The 18,389-nt window shown below is 46.2% G+C and overlaps 2 protein-coding genes across 9 annotated transcripts in view; one reads left to right on the forward strand and one right to left on the reverse strand.

Moving 5' to 3' along the window:
• Nucleotides 1-8,403, forward strand: part of LOC125720023 (rho GTPase-activating protein 26-like) — a 44,425-nt gene extending 36,022 nt beyond the window's left edge. For 2 of the 4 annotated variants that reach the window (XM_048994958.1, XM_048994959.1), the window contains exons 21-24: nucleotides 5,445-5,480; nucleotides 6,053-6,163; nucleotides 6,533-6,624; nucleotides 7,441-8,403. In XM_048994958.1, coding sequence (XP_048850915.1) covers nucleotides 5,445-5,480; nucleotides 6,053-6,163; nucleotides 6,533-6,624; nucleotides 7,441-7,529 — 328 coding nt within the window. In that variant the 3' untranslated portion in view covers nucleotides 7,530-8,403. The remainder of the gene's footprint in view (nucleotides 1-5,444; nucleotides 5,481-6,052; nucleotides 6,164-6,532; nucleotides 6,625-7,440) is intronic. The other 2 variants (XM_048994960.1, XM_048994961.1) reach the window with 2 other exon arrangements.
• A 336-nt stretch (nucleotides 8,404-8,739) lies between these two features.
• LOC125720025 (glucocorticoid receptor-like) overlaps nucleotides 8,740-18,389 on the reverse strand; it is a 43,689-nt gene continuing 34,039 nt past the window's right edge. For all 5 annotated transcript variants that reach the window (XM_048994966.1, XM_048994962.1, XM_048994964.1 and 2 more), the window contains 5 exons: nucleotides 15,990-16,268; nucleotides 14,969-15,113; nucleotides 14,556-14,686; nucleotides 12,489-12,646; nucleotides 8,740-12,296 (listed from right to left, as the gene is read on the reverse strand). In XM_048994966.1, the coding sequence (XP_048850923.1) occupies nucleotides 12,144-12,296; nucleotides 12,489-12,646; nucleotides 14,556-14,686; nucleotides 14,969-15,113; nucleotides 15,990-16,268 (866 nt within the window). In that variant the 3' untranslated portion in view covers nucleotides 8,740-12,143. The remainder of the gene's footprint in view (nucleotides 12,297-12,488; nucleotides 12,647-14,555; nucleotides 14,687-14,968; nucleotides 15,114-15,989; nucleotides 16,269-18,389) is intronic.

The raw sequence follows: 18,389 nt of genomic DNA on the forward strand, positions 1-18,389 counted from the left end.
TGTTCAGAGAGCTGTAATTGAAATGTTTCATTCCCTCTGACTCATAAACAGATGGAGAATGTTAATTCAGAGGCAGGTCAAAGCACGCTTTGGGAGGATCGTCATTCCCCGGTGTCGCTTTTGATGTTTTCCTCCTTGGTGCTAAGCCGCCACCAGCTGGAGATCATAGATACATTGTTCTGATAGCAGCAGAGCGGCCAAGAGGTTTGACCTGGAGGTGGTATGTAACGAAAGGTCATATCCAAGGAAACTCGTCTCCATCGTGCCTTTCTTGAATTGTCTGTCAGTTGGAATTGGTTACATTTCCAATCAGCAAATGGATCCATGGGGATGGGAGAATGGAAGACTTTGGGGTTTTGGGATTTATCGATTGAGAGGATGAAACTGGAGGGAAAGAAGTCCAGTTTGAAAAACAAAATGGCCGTGGTCTTTGTGGAAGACTGTTGAGGTCTAGCGTTTGGGACATCCTAAGCCTTGTCTGTAAAAGTTACACGTGTTGCTTTGGATTGTGGTGCTCACTAATAAACTATACAAGTACATGATGAGTAAGGAGCTACACAAAGTCTCCCCAAAGCTCTTTAAGATCGATTAATTGCCTCTAGTTTTGTTAGCCATAAACAGTTCATAGAGTGGACATTTAATAAGGCGGATGTAACCTCTACTGACGAAGGGAAGGAAACAGAGATGGGGGCTATGAGATGTACGCAGGGCACCTGCTGAGCTTGTGGGTTCTCTGGTTTAGCTGAACAAAGCTTGGGCGCCTGAACTGGTACCGTGTGAAAGGAGGTCAAGCCAGAACAGTCCTACTGCTGACGTGAGACGGGAAACCACACACAGTCACTGGCATAGCATGATGACGCTCTAGAAGATCCTTCACCTGTAAGCTGTGAGAGATGCAGAGAGGTGAGCCCAGCGCAGTTAGTTAACCCAGCGAGTGCTAGTGCGGTCGTTTAGCTTGCAGCGAAAGGTGCTCGTGATTTGTCTTGTCGCATGCCTACTGCCGCCGTACCAGCACGCTGCAGCTTCAGACTTATTTAAAAAGCTCCTAAGTCAGATCTCCATCGTCTGGCCAGCCTTGCTTGGTATCACCATGGTGATCTGGCTGGACCTTTTGCATATTAACCGAAAGCTTTAGCTGTACATTTACGGCTAAAAAAAGATGTGTATCCTTCCGCAAATTTGTGCATTTATCCGTAAACCGTCAAATGAAGAGCTGCGTTTTTAGTGACGGACGCATCGTTTGGTTCCTCTGATTAAGCCATGGATTGGGAAGGTATCTGATCACAAGGGCTCTTTGGCAAAACGTGTGAAACAGTTTTACAGAGTCGAATGGTGGTAAATAAGCCTTTACTGCGTCGGCCCTTTGAGGAAATAGGAGTGATGTTTTTAATTTAGCCACGAAAACACTGATACTTGGGTTGGTAGAGGTGCCAGGCCCTTACCAGTTGTAATTTAATGATGGCTACGGTCTTGAGTCCCCAGCTCTGTCTGAGTCATAGGCGCTCATGCCAAGGGGCATTCTGGGAAGGAGAAGACAACGAAGACAATGATGTAAGGGTGACAGTGACGGCGTGACACTTTTCACAGTCTTTTTAAGATGGATATGCTGGAACTATACCTCCCTGGAGAAGAGCTGAGCAAGGAGAGGATGGTGCACACACCCCTGTCGGTGACTGGTCCTCATTGGCCGTGTCCCCCGTTGAGACATTAGCAGGTGGCTGTGTCACCTGATGGCCACCGATTTGCATAATCGCCGTACAGACAGCTGTACACTGAGGAGGCCCGTTAAGGGGTTTAGTGTCAAGCTAATCTACTGGCTCAGGTACTAGATAAGACCTGCAAATAGGGCGCATACACGTGTAGAGGATCCCTCCTGCTTACGGAGCATGTAAAAAGCCCATGTTTTGTATATTATACATGCATCTCGCAAACGCTTGAGCAAGGCTGTAGGAGGGCAAGAAGCCCGTCGCAGTCAGTATAATGCGGGGGAGCCACCAGGACGGGTTGCCAGTCTGTCGCATGGCACAGGCAGTCAAACACTCTGGGAAAGTTCCGGTCACAGACTCCCCTGACCGCATGTGGGGTGGAAACTTGCATGACAGTGGTGAGCTACCCACTGAGCCACTTTGCTCACATTATGCATGTAATCTATGTAAGTAATGCAGCTTGACACATCCGGCGCATGTTTGTCAGGACCCAGCACAGCTAAGGTCTGGAGGTCAGGCCCTATTCTTGTTGGATTCTATATTAATTTATCACCCACCCGTTTATATTGTTTTATTTAGCTCTCAGTTGGGTGTGTCTCTGAAGATTCTGCCTGAGGCTGCTATATTTACAAATTTTGTGAATTTTTTTTAAGAGATATAAATACCTGAATAATGAACCATCTGGGTCACAGTGACGTCACCTTTTGGCATTTCAGCATGTGCAGCAGTAAACAGTTACACTCAATTATATGTATGGCCTTGTACAGCATTTTTCAACCTGGTCCTCAGGGACCCCCAGACAATCCATGTTTTTGCTCCCTCCCAGCTCCTGGTAGGGAGAAAAAATGTGGACTGTATGGATGGGAGCTGGGAGGGAGCAAAAACGTGGACTGTCTGGGAGGGAGCTCAGAGGGAACAAAAACGTGGACTGTATGGAAGGGAGCTTCGAGGGAGCAAAAACGTGGACTGTCTGGCAGGGAGCTGGGAGGGAGCAAAAACATGGACTGTATGGAAGGGAGCTGAGTGGGAACAAAAACATGGATCCTCTTTGTGGGGCGGGGGGGTTCCCTGAGAACAGGACTGAGAAACACCGGAATAATGAAATATTGTGTTGTCTTACTTCCTAAAAACCTTGTCTTCATAAAAATGTTCGGTATGCTGAATATCATAGCAGATAAGTGAGCTGAGATGGAGACCATGGACGCGAGAGAGTGAAGCTGCTCAGCATCGTGTTCAGCTACTGTGGTATTTTCACAGGAAGCCCTGAGGCCGCCCCCAGTGTGTTTGTGAGCCTCCATGTGTAGGCATGGTACAAACGTGTCCGGGTGCCATTGCTGTGAGCTGGGACACCTGACAACAGATGGAGGGTGCCCCCCCCGCCATCCTCCACAGAGCCACACTAACCGCCAGCAGGTCCAGTTTCCCCCCAGGTTAGGTGACGCAGCTGATTGGCCGTGAGGCGGGGGGTGTGTTTGCCTGGCAGAGGCCTGAGATGCAGTTGCGTAGGTCGTTCTGGTGTCTGCTCCCAGCAGCGGGGATACAGACGTACCTTCTGAAGCTCTCTGATCTCATGCAGCAGCATTGTGCTCTAACGCTGCCCTCCAGAATTATTTATACAGTCTTGAAGCCTGTTCAGCAGCTGCACAGTACTGCTATAGACAGCCTATTGATTTTTCTTCTCAAAAGATTTATTTATTTTTTTTAAAAAACCCTTGACTATTTTGGCTGTGGGAATTTTCAAAAATAACTAAGTACAACACACAAGCATAAAGTGCATTTAAACTGGAAAAGGGGGAAGAGACTGACTTGTTTTTTTAAACCCAGGATTTATATTGTAGTGCTTCTGTGGTTGAAGTCATCAGACTGAAAGACTCTTGTACGCTGGCTTTACTTATCCTAAAAATACTCAGTGCTCTATTCCCCACTATTTTTCTCAAATTTAGGTAGAACTGCTTCTTCTTCCAGATGCATTCTAACATGAAACCAAACAAGAGAATTTTGAACGTAATTAATGATTGCAGTCGTTAAGTGCATGACGGTGGGGATTGGACCAAAATCGGAAATGAAGGTGTTTTAATTTCTCTCCTGTTGCGGTATACATTTGACACTGGTGCCCTCTCTGCTGGCAGATACTTGGTCATCCGCAGCCCCCTTGTCAAACTGCTGCAGGGGTGCGTGTGTCTGGGTGCACGTAGTCGACACCCACCCCCCCACTCACATTGGGAATATTAACGTTTCTGGGGCATTTATGAATCGGAGATTTCCGAAGTACAGTATGGAGTTTTGAGTGCTGAGAATGCCGGTCTACAGAGCTGCTTTATTGAAAGAGGCTCCAAGATGGCGTTGGGCAATTAAACGTGAAACGGACACAAACATAAGAGGACAGGAAGTATGGCGGATGAAGGCTGGCGTTAACCCTGTTATTTTGTGCTGTTATTTAAGACCTGACAGACGGCGTGGTGAGTTCAGCACTGCGGTAACTTAAGCAGGCCATGAAGGCTCGGCCCGATTGTTCTGCTTCGGTGAGCTGGAAAGGGCAGCCCAGCTTGGATGTAAGGAGGTGAATGGAGTCATGATTTTTTTAGGGTGGGTCTCAAAAGCCCCATGGGAATCTAAGGAGACTCCACAGGTACGGAAGCTGTCGACGTTCAAATGAAGACAACCAGCCTCACTCCAAACCGGGCTTCTTGGCATCCGGTGGATCTTTTATCCTGAGGAAAATCTGTGAGAAACTTTCCTGAATAATTTGATATTTCAGGGATCGTCAGCAGAAGGCTGCTGCAGAGACTGTCCTTAGGTGGCAACAGCACAGTGGATACGAAGTGCCTCACTGCCTAATTATCAGAAAGTTGCTCTTTGTAAGTAAGAAGTGAATTTCTTGACATACTCCTATGAATGAGCCCTGTTAAGTAGCTTCCAGTACACTTGTCCAGACACACACACACACACACACACACACACACACACACACACTCAAGCCTGATGTCCTTTTATTTGTTATATTTAGTATATTGTTTTGAGGCATGCATTTCGCGTAGACTTTTAGCGGACGTGTTTTGGATGTTGGCTATATTCTGCCCCGTTTTAAATGTGAATCTCATTTTCAGTGTCGCCTTCACTGACAGGCGCTAGGGTCCGTTGGTATTTATGGACGGACATGGCTGACTTGCGCTAGCAGGTTAACCGCCCCGCCCGCATTGGCGCGGCAGCGCACAGCGTCTCCATTGTTTCCTGGTCGTGTGTGGGGGCCGGAAGCGAGACGCTGGGGCTTAATAAAGGAACTGGACTTTTATTAGGTGTAGGAGCTGGAATTGCAGTGAAGGGATCACCATGGAGTCTCCTGATCCTTGCTCTGCACCTACGAGGGCTTTCAGAATGATGAGCTGCTTCTAAGCAGCCTTTGTGTAAAACTATCCGAGCGACTTTCAATGACGTTTACAATATTGTCCGTCACCACCGAAGGTCTGGTGGCTCTATCCATGTGTCCGTGGCGGGATCTGGGTAAGGAGGGCTTACTGCGTGGTCTCCCCCCCCCAGATAGGGAGCGGTTACATCCAGCAGAGAGCCGTCTTGTGATTTTTGGTGAAGCAGAGGCTTCGTGACCTCTGTGAGCACTTTCCTTATCTCTACGTCAGTCCCCGTCATATATACCGTGGACTGTCAGGTTTGTTGCAGTGACCTGTAATCACTAAATTGAAACTGGCATAAACTGGCTTGTTTCCCTTTTCTCCATTATAGGCTGACCCACAAGGACTGTCCCAGTATCCCAACAAGGTATGGATTCATTAATCTCCCCCCCCCCCCCACCTCCTCCAACCCAAGTAGTTTAATCTTTGTGATGCACAGTTGGCACTCAGCCATAGGCAGAGGATTGTCCTCTGCGTTGTGCATCAAAGCCCAAGTATTAATGTGTGTGTGTGTGTGTTTTTTTTTTAAATAAGCTCATAAACATGCTTTGACGGAAAGCTGCAGTCCTCCTTTGGAGTGGCGGATAGAGCCCCCCCCCCCCCCTTCGAGGGAATGAGCGCCACACAGTTGTCAGGAACAGACAGACAGTTGTCAGGAACAGACAGACAGTTGTCAGGCCTAAGTTTGCTAGCTCGGCTTCTAAAAGTGGCTTGACCCTTCGCTCCGGGGTTGTATAGGTCTTCCGGGTTTGTTCTGAGTGCCCAGTTCAGCTAAGCGCAAGGTCTGTGCTTGGATTAACCAGGCGTTTCAGAATGGGGGGGGGGTGTAAAAGCCCTTCCCATACTGCACTATCAGGATGATTTCACCTGCCTAACCCAGCCAGCACGCGGACCCAGCCCCCGCCATCCTCACGTGGCGTTTCTGTTTGTGTCCTTCAGTCCCACCTCCCCTAGTCCCTCGCCACAGTGCTCCCCCTCCTGGCCGATGTTCTCCGCCCCCTCTAGCCCCCAGCCGGCTTCCTCTATTCCCGACGACTCCTCCCCAGTCAGGTCTGTGGCGCTGCCGACTCAGTTTTCTACCCAGCATGCCTTGTGGCTGCTCGGTCCTGTTTCCTCACTGCACCATTTCCTTCCCTACATGCATAGAGATATTTAGTTGCCTGCTTGAGTATTCTGCCTTAAACTAGCGTTGGGGCCCTTGCTGAGGGCTCAGATCAGTGAACTAGTTTAAACAGGTAATGTTAACGGGAAGCGTAAGAAAAACCGCCAGCTGCTTGTTTTCCCCACCCTGCAGCTGCACAGTACTGCTTATAGACATCCTGCAAGTGAGGAAGGGCTGTACCACCGTCTAGCGCAGCGGTAGGGCGATTGGTGCTGCCGCACTGTAAGCTGGGTTTTGTTCCATGTGTTCACGTGCAGCTCGCGCCTCCGGAAAGCACGGGCGCTGTACGCCTGCAAGGCCGAGCACGAGTCTGAGCTCTCCTTCACTGCTGGGGCCATCTTTGAAAACGGTAAGGTCAAAAAACGAAAAAACAAGGCAAGGCCACAGTCGAGGCATCTTAGTCAGTGCATAACTGTGAGAGGGAGCTCAGTATTCAGGGCTGCATTACTCAACATCCTGAATCACTGCCCTTTTGGACTTGAGGCTTGTGAATCGAGCTCGCCCCAAAAAATACATTTGGCCATTTTTATTTTTGTCCTGGTTCTTCACTCCATAATGGCACAGTAAATGTAGCCTGAGTTGTGCCCCCCCCCCCCTTAATAGTTTTCCTGAGATGATCGCTCTTCCAAAATTCACCATTCGATGTGACAGCAGTTTTATTTTCCCGGAGTTCTGAGTCTGATGCTAAATCAGACAATTGTGGGGGCTGGCTGGAAACGTTACATAAGAGCGAATACTTTACCGACCTTCCATTCTCTACTCGGCGAATGCCCCAGCTGCAAGGTGGCCCAGCACTCAGTTAATTTTTGTTTTATTTAGCTCAATAAAAAAAAAAAGCAGCCTTTCAACTGGGAGTCTTTGAAGCAGGTGAGTGTAGCTAGCAGTATGTACGTACCACTAAGCTTTCAAAACCACACTTCACTCGTTTATAGCCTCATTCATTCATTTTCCAGAGTGAGGGTCACAACTCTTCTCCTAGGAGGTGGGGAAATGGAGCGCAGAGGGTTTTGTGGGCTAGACGGCTGCATGTTCTTTTTATCATGTGCATCAACTTGCTGGTTTCCTGTTTTTGGTAGATGCAGGAACAACAAAACCTGCGGTGAGAAAAGGTGAGAGGTGACGGAGTTTGGTCTGTCTGACTGCTTTCTCTCTCCATCTTGTACAGTTCATCCTTCCAGGGAGCCCGGCTGGCTCGAGGGCACCTTCAACGGGAGAACCGGGTTGATCCCGGAGAACTATGTGGAGTTCTTCTAGCAGGGTGTGTGCTTCAGGGGTCCCTGTGGCCTACTGTGAGAAGATTCTGATAGCCCCCAGGAGGGGCTACTATGCATTTTTCTGAGTGCAGGTGTGAGTACTGTACTATTTGAGAGGAGAACCTCACCCCTGTTGTACTGCTCAGACCCTTGACCATTTCAGCTGGAGTACTTGTCTCCTCGGGGAGAAACTGGAGGATGTTAAGGTCTGTCTCTTGTCCTTTTTTAAAAAAAAATTTTTAACAAAAGTTTGGCAGCTCGAAGCTCAAGGTTTCTTCATACACTCCAACCCTTTATCTGTAGGATGGTACTTACCATAGGAAGCAGCTCACCTCCCCAGGGTAGAGAAGGATGTGGGCTCTACAGCCCATGCAGGGAGGTGATGCTAAAATAAGCTGATCCCTCATGGAAAAGCAAGACCTTACTGTTAGCACTTGAGTTTCTGGAATATTCTATTAGCTTGTTAAGTTTTAAAATATTTTTTACTATGACAAATTGGGGCTTGGGCAGCCCAGAATGGGCAGTAATTCGCCCAGTCAGAGAATCCCATTCAGTGAAAGGTATATTACATCTATAATGAAACAAATCTTTTTTTTTTTTACATGGAGCTTGACTGATTTGATAGATGGTCTTCATTTATAATGCACTGAATTAATATTCTATGTTGCAATCTCAAAATGGATGTATGCTGTGTGTACTGATGTAAAAAAAAAAGACGGCTAAAATTCTATTTTTAAGTTTAAATTATATTTTTATGGTATCCATGTAAAATCCATCCCCTTCTTGTCTTCCTTACCTTGCAAGATATGAAGTCTTAACATCGAATGAACAGTTTACAGGTTTGTGTAATAAATGACTCAAAGCTGGAAGGTTCAGCTTTTTGGTAAATGACTTTCATTCACTCGTCCCACCACCCCCACTGATTTACCTTTCTATTCACACATTTATTGGGTAGCTGCTTTTTTCCCCACAGCGATGCATATTTGAGAAAGGTTTAAAAGATCTTTTCCATTATTAGTGTTACATACCTGCAAGGAACGTTTGGGAGAGATTTATTTCACACTAGTACCAGTGACATCACACTGTAGTTGGAGGGCTGTCATTTCTGTACAGATACTGTGAGCCTCACAATATCACAATGTCTGGTTAAGAGACCTTGGATCATAAAATTACCTCACCGTCAGGACTGCATCAAAGCCAGGTACACTGTGAAATATAAAAGTGAGTTTATTAAAAGAATGATCGTTGCTTAAAATTCTTACAACTGACAGTTATTAAGCTAACCATTTGCTATCACTTACAACGATTGCCCTACCTAGCTGAGAACTGCAGAAGTTTCCAGAAAGTACCAGACACAATGAACCCAACATTGAATCAAATAAGTGAAAGATCAACAGACTTCAGAAGGGGTGTGATACAGAATAGAAAACTATTTTTAAAACAGACAATTGTATATCCTTTACATTGCATTACATTAAAATAACTGAAATACAAACAAAATAGACTTTAATGAAAGCCATATACTGTATGATCTGCCCTTAATTTTAAAAGATATATAATATTTGCATGTATCATATACAAAATATACTTTTTTTTTTTAATAGTGCAAATGCCCAGGCTGTAGCGTGTAGATTACTTTCACACACAGTTTTATGCATTTTAGAACAGACTGGTTAATCTTCACAGTACCTTACAAGGGACCAAAGCCTAACCCATTACAAAAATATACTTAAAAAAAATAAGTACTTTTGTTGGTAGGTTCTCCTATAAACAGCTGCTCATGAATACTTCCATTTTCTGCTTTGGTCACTATTGTACTTTAACAAAAAAAAGAAAAAAAAAAATACCCTCCCCCTAATTTGTGTTTGTACAACTTGAACGCCAAAAGGTTTCCATTAGGATTGAGTATTTACAGTAATTTACAAGTCAGTTTTGTTTGTTTAAAATCATTTTCTGCAAAGAATAATTTTTTCAGAATTGCGGAACATCCAAAATTCAATAAACGGGACCGAAATCAACACTGCCACCACTAAGAACATTTCACAATATGTTAAAATTGACTGAATGTGTTTTTTTGGGAGGAAAATGTCTGTTTAAAAAAAAAAAAGTTATTTTGCAGTCCTACAATTAGCATATCATCAGTTCACTGTTGGTCTTTGCCGCTCTAAGACGGGCATCTTCCTGCTGGACAAACACCCCTGACACTGTATGTGAAAGTAACCGCACAGGTGCAAGAACAGAAGAACTGCGTAGTGAAGCAGAAGTTAGTTAAAGCATCGGAGCAACTGGGGCAGAAATACTGCTTCCATTTTCTGCGCGCTCGCTGGCTACATTCCAGCGTCACAAAAAAAATTATAAAATTCCCAAAAAAGCACATCTTTTACACAGTGATCTCCACCAGACATGGTTAGTTCCGCTGTATTTAACCATGTGGTCCCACTGGGATAAAACTGGCTGGGAGGGGGAGCCTCTGCTGTCGGCTGGGGAACCTGGTCAGTGCCACTGAGCCACTCCTGATTAGCACAGGGCTACTGAAGGGCCAGCTAGGCATGGTAGCATTTAACTGCGTGAGGTTATTAGCAAATTAATCGGGGGTAATGTTCAGTTCACTGATCAAGGTCACCTTACTAAATATGTATTCCAGTCCCAAACTCAAGGGCTCTGATTACACACCATTTTACCTTTTTTTTTAAAAAAAAATTATTTATATTCAGCCGTTTATCTACATTTTATATAGTAGTAACAAAACAGTATGGCACAAAAATTACACCCCCAGACCCACCCCCCACCAAAAAAGATAAATAAAAAAAAAAATCACTTTCCATTACAAAAAAAAGAGACTTTTCCTTACTTATTATATGAAGTCCAAACGCACGAGGCTTCACCTCACACTAGGGGCAGAGAAACAGCCACTTACACTCTGCGAATAAGTGCATTAGCTTAAAGCTGCACAGCAAACTGCGGCACCCCCACACTGATTGTCATCCGCCCCCCCTCACCAAAGCACGCAGACAGAAATGTGCACACGCTTAATCATGGATATGTACATTATTAGCAGATCTGACGAGGTCGGGGTATTTCAGACCCTCCCACGTCGGCCTCTTCACTGTCTTGCATTAATCAGCATGTCCCCCCTCCCCTCCCAAATTATACTCAACGCTTTAATACCTGTGCTAAACCACCACTACACTTCACCAATAACACAAATGTATTACAGGCAGAAAATCGGAGGCAGAAAGACTGGGAAGTGATCAGAACGCGTGGCTAACTGGCATAATTAGATTACATACAACCTGACATGCCACTTCCGTACCTCGACTCGGAAAGTGAAACGGACAGACAGGATCAGACGTGGGTGGGGGTGCATTTTCATAACATTTATACGTTTAGTGCCTTTAGAAAGTATTCACAGCCCTCTTTCACATTTTATGGTTTTACAACGGTGCATTTAAATGTTTCTTTTCCCTTCCTGTCACACAGTCAACCTCGAAGTCGTTTCATAACGAAAACTACTTTTAACGAAAACGTATTTCTTTTCTGTCAGTGAATTAAGAAAAAGAAAAAAAAACTCAACTTTTGTGATTTTCGGGAAAGCCAGTATCATGGAGCCCATAAACCAGTCAACACCATCCCTTACTGGGAATCATGGTGGTGCTAATGGCTGATGTGAACTATTATTGTTACCAGTAGATCAGAAAGCCCGTTTTAGTTAAAAATGATCTGATGATCTGCAATGGAAACATACCAGAAGCCGAATGTGACACTGGAATAGCTTAAGAACGGCGTACGGCGACCAAAAAACCACAATGCCACCATGCACACCCATTCAACCAGCAGGCAGAGAAAACAGGCAAGTACCACGCAATCTGGAAACGCAAACGCTTCTGTAGACCTACGGCACGACTCACAGCTGGCACTGCAGTGCCACAGGTATTTCTACTGAGCTTGTGGAAAAAGGAACTATTTTATCTAACCAAGCTATGTCAATTCATTCTTCCAATTAAGTACTCTCTCTCTCGCTCGCTCTCTCTCTCTCTCTCTCTCTCTCGTTTTCCACTCACACTATCCACCACTGAAAACTCTGCTTTAATCCAAAAGCACGAAAACAAACCCATCAAATTGTCAGGGTGGGGTGAAATCCTTCCCACCGGCCCTGTACAGCATTACCCAGAGGTCTCTTGTGCACCATTCATAAAATTCACTGAGCTGCCCACTGTGGGAAACAAAGATGGTAAATTTAAGTAGTAAGAAACTGCTAGTGCAATATAAAAAACCACAGAAGGTATGAAGTTCAACCATGTAGGAAAAATACTTCCAGACGGGAGAGAGTGGGAAAAAAAGGCTTTGTCTGTCTACACTTTAGAAACAAAAGGCACGTTCCCCTTTTCTCATATAGGTCTGTAAACATCTCGGCGGTCTGCATGCACATCAGCTTTTGAACAATATACAACATTCCTTTCTTTGATTAAAGTAAAATTGGATTTTTAATTAACCTCTATGTTGCAAGAAACTGGCAAGCAAAAAAAAAAAAAAGGTTGTGTGTGTTGTTTACGGATCCATTTTCCCTGTCCTGAAGTTGTGTGGGTGCCTTTGCAGCGGCTCTCCTCCGGGCCCCTCACTGCTTGTGGAAGAGCAGCGGCTTCACACTGCCGGCTTTGAACTTGGGCAGTTGATTGCTGATTATCTCAGCCAGCATCTCAGGGAACTCCACGCTGAGGGACTTGTCCACAAAGGTGTAGAAGCAGAAGTTGAGCAGCCCTCCCACCATCTGCAAAAAGGCACAGAGCTGCTATTCAGACTCCCAGAGTTACTTATGTGTCACGGAGCCAACGAGCACCTGGTCACCAAAGGCTACCCGGTACAACGTTGGATCGATAGTGCCTGTGTTATAATGGATGCTGGGTGCACGGAATGGGAAGAGAGTAAACAGCGAATCATGGACTTGCTCGCTGAAGCTCACCTCCTGCATGGAGTCCAGAAGCTTGGTGAGCTGGTAGAACCTCTGCCAGTTCTGGGTGGAGCTCTCCTCGCGTTTAACGATGGCCTTACCGAGCTCCTTGATGTAGGACATTCGGATCTCGTCGAACACGGCCTGGCTTTTCAGTCCATCCTTCGGTACTGTGTATTAAACAGAGAGGGAAATGTCAGTAAGCTACAAATGTATGCATTAAATACTCCAAGCTCACGTACCATTAACACACAGCTGGAGATCCTTTTTTAAATATTCTATGGCACTGCAGCAAAGCACTTTGTCAGAACATACCAAAGAAACTCAATCGCGTACATAAGAAAGGTGCAGTGTTGTTTTATTTGTGTTTTAATTACTTTTGTAATAATTACACTGGGTTTCATTTGTTTTGGGGGAGTAGGTTAAAAGCTACAAAACCTCACCAAATAAATGACTAAGTTGCTAAGCTTTCCAATAAACAGTCAGAAATCCTACAGAAAATGAGATCCTGATGATCCTTTGATGGATGCCAGGTTTGCCGAAGCTGTACTATGCGGTGAATGTAGCGCTTCCGACCTCCACGCCTCCAAATCCCCAAATACGCACACACACACCTCCCTTTCTGAGAAGCTTTTACCACAGCAACCAAAGCAAAACCACAGCTTATGTTAATACATTCCAGGAAGAATTTTTCATCCCCTCAGCTTTGTTTGAAATGTGTCTCACTTGGACACCAGCTGTGGCACTTGCGATCACGCTAAAAGTTATTGTGGTGAATGAAGCAAGCTGCCCTGCGATGGGCTGGCCCCCCGTCCTGGGTTGTTCCCTGCCTCGTGCCCATTGCTTCCGGGATAGGCTCCGGACCCCCTGCGAGCCAGTAGGATACGCGGTTTAGAAAATGGATGGATGGATGGATGGAATGAAGCAAGCTGAACAACAGCGCCGTACTCCTGTGTGCTAAAGGGCACCCTCACCCCCAAATGCCTGGATTAGTTCGGTGTTAAGTCTCAGACAGCAAGACACAGTGGCTGAAAACTGAAACCAGGCTATATATTCCTAAAGTCTTAACATCAATTAGTAAAAGATTTACTAAACACTTCTACTGATCTTCTAGTAAAAGCACCCTAACCACTATTTGTAGAACCGAATACTATTATTTAAGCTTTAAAAAAAGCGATTGTTGATACACCACAGCATACATTGCACAACAATGTCTTCTACAATGTTAAATTTCTTCTTCATTTAACCCACATTAGACATTGTAACATAGCAATCTGCAGCTATTATTTACTGCTGAGGGAGCAGCGCATGTGGGTAGTACCTTGCTCAGGGTACCTCAGTGGTACCTTACTGGTTTGGGATTTGAACCAGCAACCTTTTCATCACAAGCATGCATCCCTAACTGTTATGCCTCCACACCACTAATAAAGGCAAGAGCCTGCGATCCTGAGCAGAGATACCACTTTTCACTACACTGTATTGCAGTGGTTTCTCTTCTCATTTCAGTAGCAGATAAATAAAGTTTTATACCAGCAAAAGCGGGAAGCGGCGAGATGTAGAGAGTGTCGCTCTCTAAAGCTCCCCTGTGAGTCATGCCATCCATCTGAATTAATCCTGAATATTAGTGGCACTGCATGGCTCAGTGGGTAACAGTCACCTCGTACCGAGTTCGAATCCCGCGTCCGCTCTGAAGCTATTCACATCATGAGCGCTTCCTCCCGCGGTCTACAGACATGCAGTTAGACTGGGATCCTGGCCAGAGTGTGCCTAGGATAGGCTCCAGGCCCTTCTGGCCAGGTGCGCCCCATGCCGCCTAGGATAGGCTCCAGGCCCTTCTGGCCAGGTGCGCCCCATGCCGCCTAGGATAGGCTCCAGGCCCTTCTGGCCAGGTGCGCCCCATGCCGCCTAGGATAGGCTCCAGGCCCTTCTGGCCAGGTGCGCCCCATGCCGCCTAGGATAGGCTCCAGGCCCTTCTGTCTTCTATGGTCTCTCTTCCCATTATCTGCCCAGGATTCGTTCCTGCTGACCTCAATACGCTGGTGCCACCGCGTGACCGTCTATTCCAGCATGCGGGCTCACCTGTGCTGAGCAGGAGGAGAACCTTCATGCACAGGTACTCGTCATAGGAGACCTGAAGGCGCACAAACTCGTTGGAGATCTTAAGCATCTGCTCACACTGGTCCGTCATGTAAGGAAGCTTCATGCGTTCCCTGTGGGGGAGGAGAGGTAAGAGGAAGAGCCGACACAAACACAGAGCACCGAACTATCAGCTGTAAAAACATTTACATTTCACTCATTAGCTAGCCGCCTGCTGCAGACCAGCCTCCATAATACACACAATGAATCAGTAAACAGTGTATTCATTACAGCTACTATTGTAGAGCACAGATAGTATAAATGACTTCATTTTAACATTTTACATGAAATGAAAACAGCCTAGAAAGGGATGTCAGGCTCGGGACGAGTGGAAAGCCTACGGCGCTGTGACTCACCGGCTGATGACGAGGTCGGGCGCAAAGCAGAGCATGCTGCCATTGGCCTGCTCGTAGGACCTCCATCCTAGGCTGAAGGACATGAGGAACAGCCAGGAGTACTGCAGCAAGGTCATCTGGTCGTCCAGGTGGAGGTTTCGAAAGCCTGGGAGCAGAGAAGATGAGCGTCTGAAGACGGTGACTGACATCCTGTGCACTTACACGGGGCCTTGAATAAAATTTTTTAAATAACTGGGGGTGTCCCAAGGTGATAATTTGTCAGGGCGCCTATAATTTCTATCTACGCCCCTGGTTGTGGGGTCTAAATTGTTATATTCAGTCGACACAGTTAGGATTTTTCCTTTTCAAGTTACACTAAATAACAGCAGAGGGTTTTATTCACAAAGATGCAGAAACAGAGATCTTAGTTTCTTCCGGAAAAGTCCATCGGAGTTTACATTTTAAAAATGCAGACCGATAAATGCAGACAGCAGAAGAACAGCATGAATACATTCATACAGCATAAAAAAAAATTTAAAAAAGTTTATAACCAGGCATGCAAGTACACAATCACCTTTAAAAGTGATGCGTGCGAATGCGTGCGAATGCGTACCAGTTATGTGCATCCCTGTCGACAACAAAAAGTATCACAAAAACTGACAAGCAGCGACAGTCCAAAGACATGTACTGGGTCTCTGCATGGGGGCACCACTGGTGAGCAGATGTTGCAACCAACTGTGACAGCAATTGTTCTGTCAGCCCCTTTTAATGATTTCGGTTTATTCTAGACGTACAGCTGTGAAGAAGCGCGAAACGCCCTTGAATCATCATCACCAGTTGGCTTTCAACTGTTTAAAAGCTCCCGCTGTATCGGTGTCCTGCTGCGAGACGTCGGGCCCTCGGTCTCCCGCAAACTGCTCCATTCAGCTATGTCCGTTTCTGCCTTTCTGTTCACAACCTTCACAGCTGATCTCTTTGGCCCAGAGCCGCAGAGGACGGAGTGGGCCCCGCTTTCAGAGCAGGAAGGGGAGGCCGAACTCACCTGGCAGGGCTTTGGCCCACTTGACGGCCGAGACGACCTGCCGCCCGCCCAGCCTGTTGAGGGTGGTCATCAGCCGGGTGGAGGTGTCGGAGATGGTGCTGTCATAGCCGGAGTACATGGTCTCGGGTTCAATGGCCCGCAGCAGGGACAGCATGGTGGGAGCCAACTGAGGCATGGACTTGGGCACCAGGGCCTGAGTCCATTCTTCCGGCACCGGCGGGGCAGACTCCACTGGGGGGCGCTGCCCTTTGAGTCTGATCAGCTTCTTGGTCTTCCTCGCTGAGATGGGACAGTTACATTTTTGGCGCGTTCAGAGCGACGTAAAGATTAATGCTCTACAGATGTGTCTTTGTTCAGTTCAGTTTTTAAAAAGCACAATTCCCCAACACAGTTGCCCCAAAGCACTTAACATATTCATACAACAGCACAAATGCACAAAAAGTGTCTTGTATCTGCCTAGACAATGGATCCACAGATTTAACAACACATTTTCCAAAATAGGCCCGTTCCACAGCTGCCACAAGCCAGCAAAAGACTCAACCGCTAGTACCATGACTGTGCTCGATGCTCGTCTAGTCCCATTAAAAAAAAATCCTGCTCAGACCTAATTCATGTCATTCACTGCATTCCACAGCCTCAAAGACCCATAAACACTTTGCAAGCTCATAAATGCATGCAGAGGTGGTGGGTTTTAGTGCTTATTATGACTCTACACCATAAACATACCCCTAACACACAGGGCTCTTTGGTCCATAATGAGGCAGCTCTGCTTTTCTCCCGCGGTTCTCACGCAGGTGTGATTACATGCCTACAAGGGATCTCACCGCCTACAGGTGTGTCAGGCAGCTGCAAGATGCTGACTGCCAGCCGCTAGAGATGTACTGGTTTTCATTCAGCTCGAGCTCCCCTCCTCAGTGCGGGGGGGGGGGCTTAGAAAGGATCCCACTTTCACTATGAGGCCTGGCTGTCAGGAGAATCTGAAAAGGCACAGTACCCGTCGGGAACGGAAAATTAAGGCCCAGGCGTTTATGATGCTGCCGAATCCATCTTAAAGGCTACAGCTCGAAGTCACAGGATCGTTAATAGGTGAAAAAAGGGGGCTGTGATGATACTGCTTAGCGATGTCGAAACGTCTCAATGTTCAGCGACGTCGCAGTTTCCATTGTCAAAACCATGTGGGGGGGAAAAAAAAAATCGATTTTAGATGCAATAGTACATCTATTCAATGCTAATCCATGTCATGCGTGACAGAAATCGTTCCGATTGAATGTGATATTGCTTGAATCGGTCGTCTTTTGAATGTTAAAAAGTTTGGTATCCTTTTAACAATTAAAATGTATTCTATAAAATACATCAGGTTACAAATTAAAAGCGTAAAAAAAACCCATAAAAGCATCATGTCTTTCTATCTGCAAAGCAGCAAGGACAAGATGTAAACATCACAGTCTCTCCTTGCTTTAATTTTTTCCCCCTCTTCCAGACAGGTTTCTATGGCAACTTAGTCTTCCTGGTTGAGTTCAATGTTGATTCGTCTTTATTGATTGAGTGTTTTTCTGTTCTCTCTAGTCTGTGCTAACAGAATTCAAAAAGCTTTTTCTCTGGTGCTAATGACACAGCAGCATATTAGGTCAATTTTACTGAACAGGCACAAATTATGAACACCTGTCAGTTAAAACTATTATCCTTCACATGTTCGGCTACATTAAATCGTCCCAGTGATTGGACAGGACAAGCCTTAAAAACACTCTTGGTCCCCGATTCCAAAATGGTGGTGTAATTGATTGTGAAAATTATCCGCTAATCAGTTCTGCGCGTTTTTCGCCCTGGGCATCGGCGAGCAGGAAGATATCCGGCTGAGGAACAGGACGGACTTTCAGCCTCATCGCCATCAACGGCCACCATGCATTTCTGCAGACAGGAACTGACATTTCCCTTATTTAGCAAACGCTTTTATCCAAAAAGCACCATGTAAGTGGGGCTCAGAGAGCTGGGTCAAGAGCCCAGCAGAGATATGACTATTCCTCCTTCCATGGGATCTGAACCTTAACCGTAACCAGAAATTTCAGACATAATCACTGTAACGCAACAAGAATCATTACAACACAACTGAATAAAACCAGATTTCCTCCCGGTGCTCATGCTACTCTGAGGGCCAAACATACAGCAGATCTGCCGACTCACAGAAACATTCGCACTTGCTCAGCAGCCTGTCACTTCCCTCTGCTCAACTCGCTGTCGCTCTCCGGTGTGACAGAGGCAGGTCATTTCGGACTCGATGCCACTGTCCCAGAAACACGAGGGTGCCTCTGAGCTAACATGATGGACGAAGCAGGACCTCCCCGCTCTGCCTCAAGCACTTAGGTCTTCAGCTGGCTCCTCCGCTTTCTGACATGCGTCCAC

This window comes from Brienomyrus brachyistius, chromosome 24 (genome assembly GCF_023856365.1).
Source record: "Brienomyrus brachyistius isolate T26 chromosome 24, BBRACH_0.4, whole genome shotgun sequence".
Lineage (NCBI taxonomy): Eukaryota > Metazoa > Chordata > Actinopteri > Osteoglossiformes > Mormyridae > Brienomyrus > Brienomyrus brachyistius.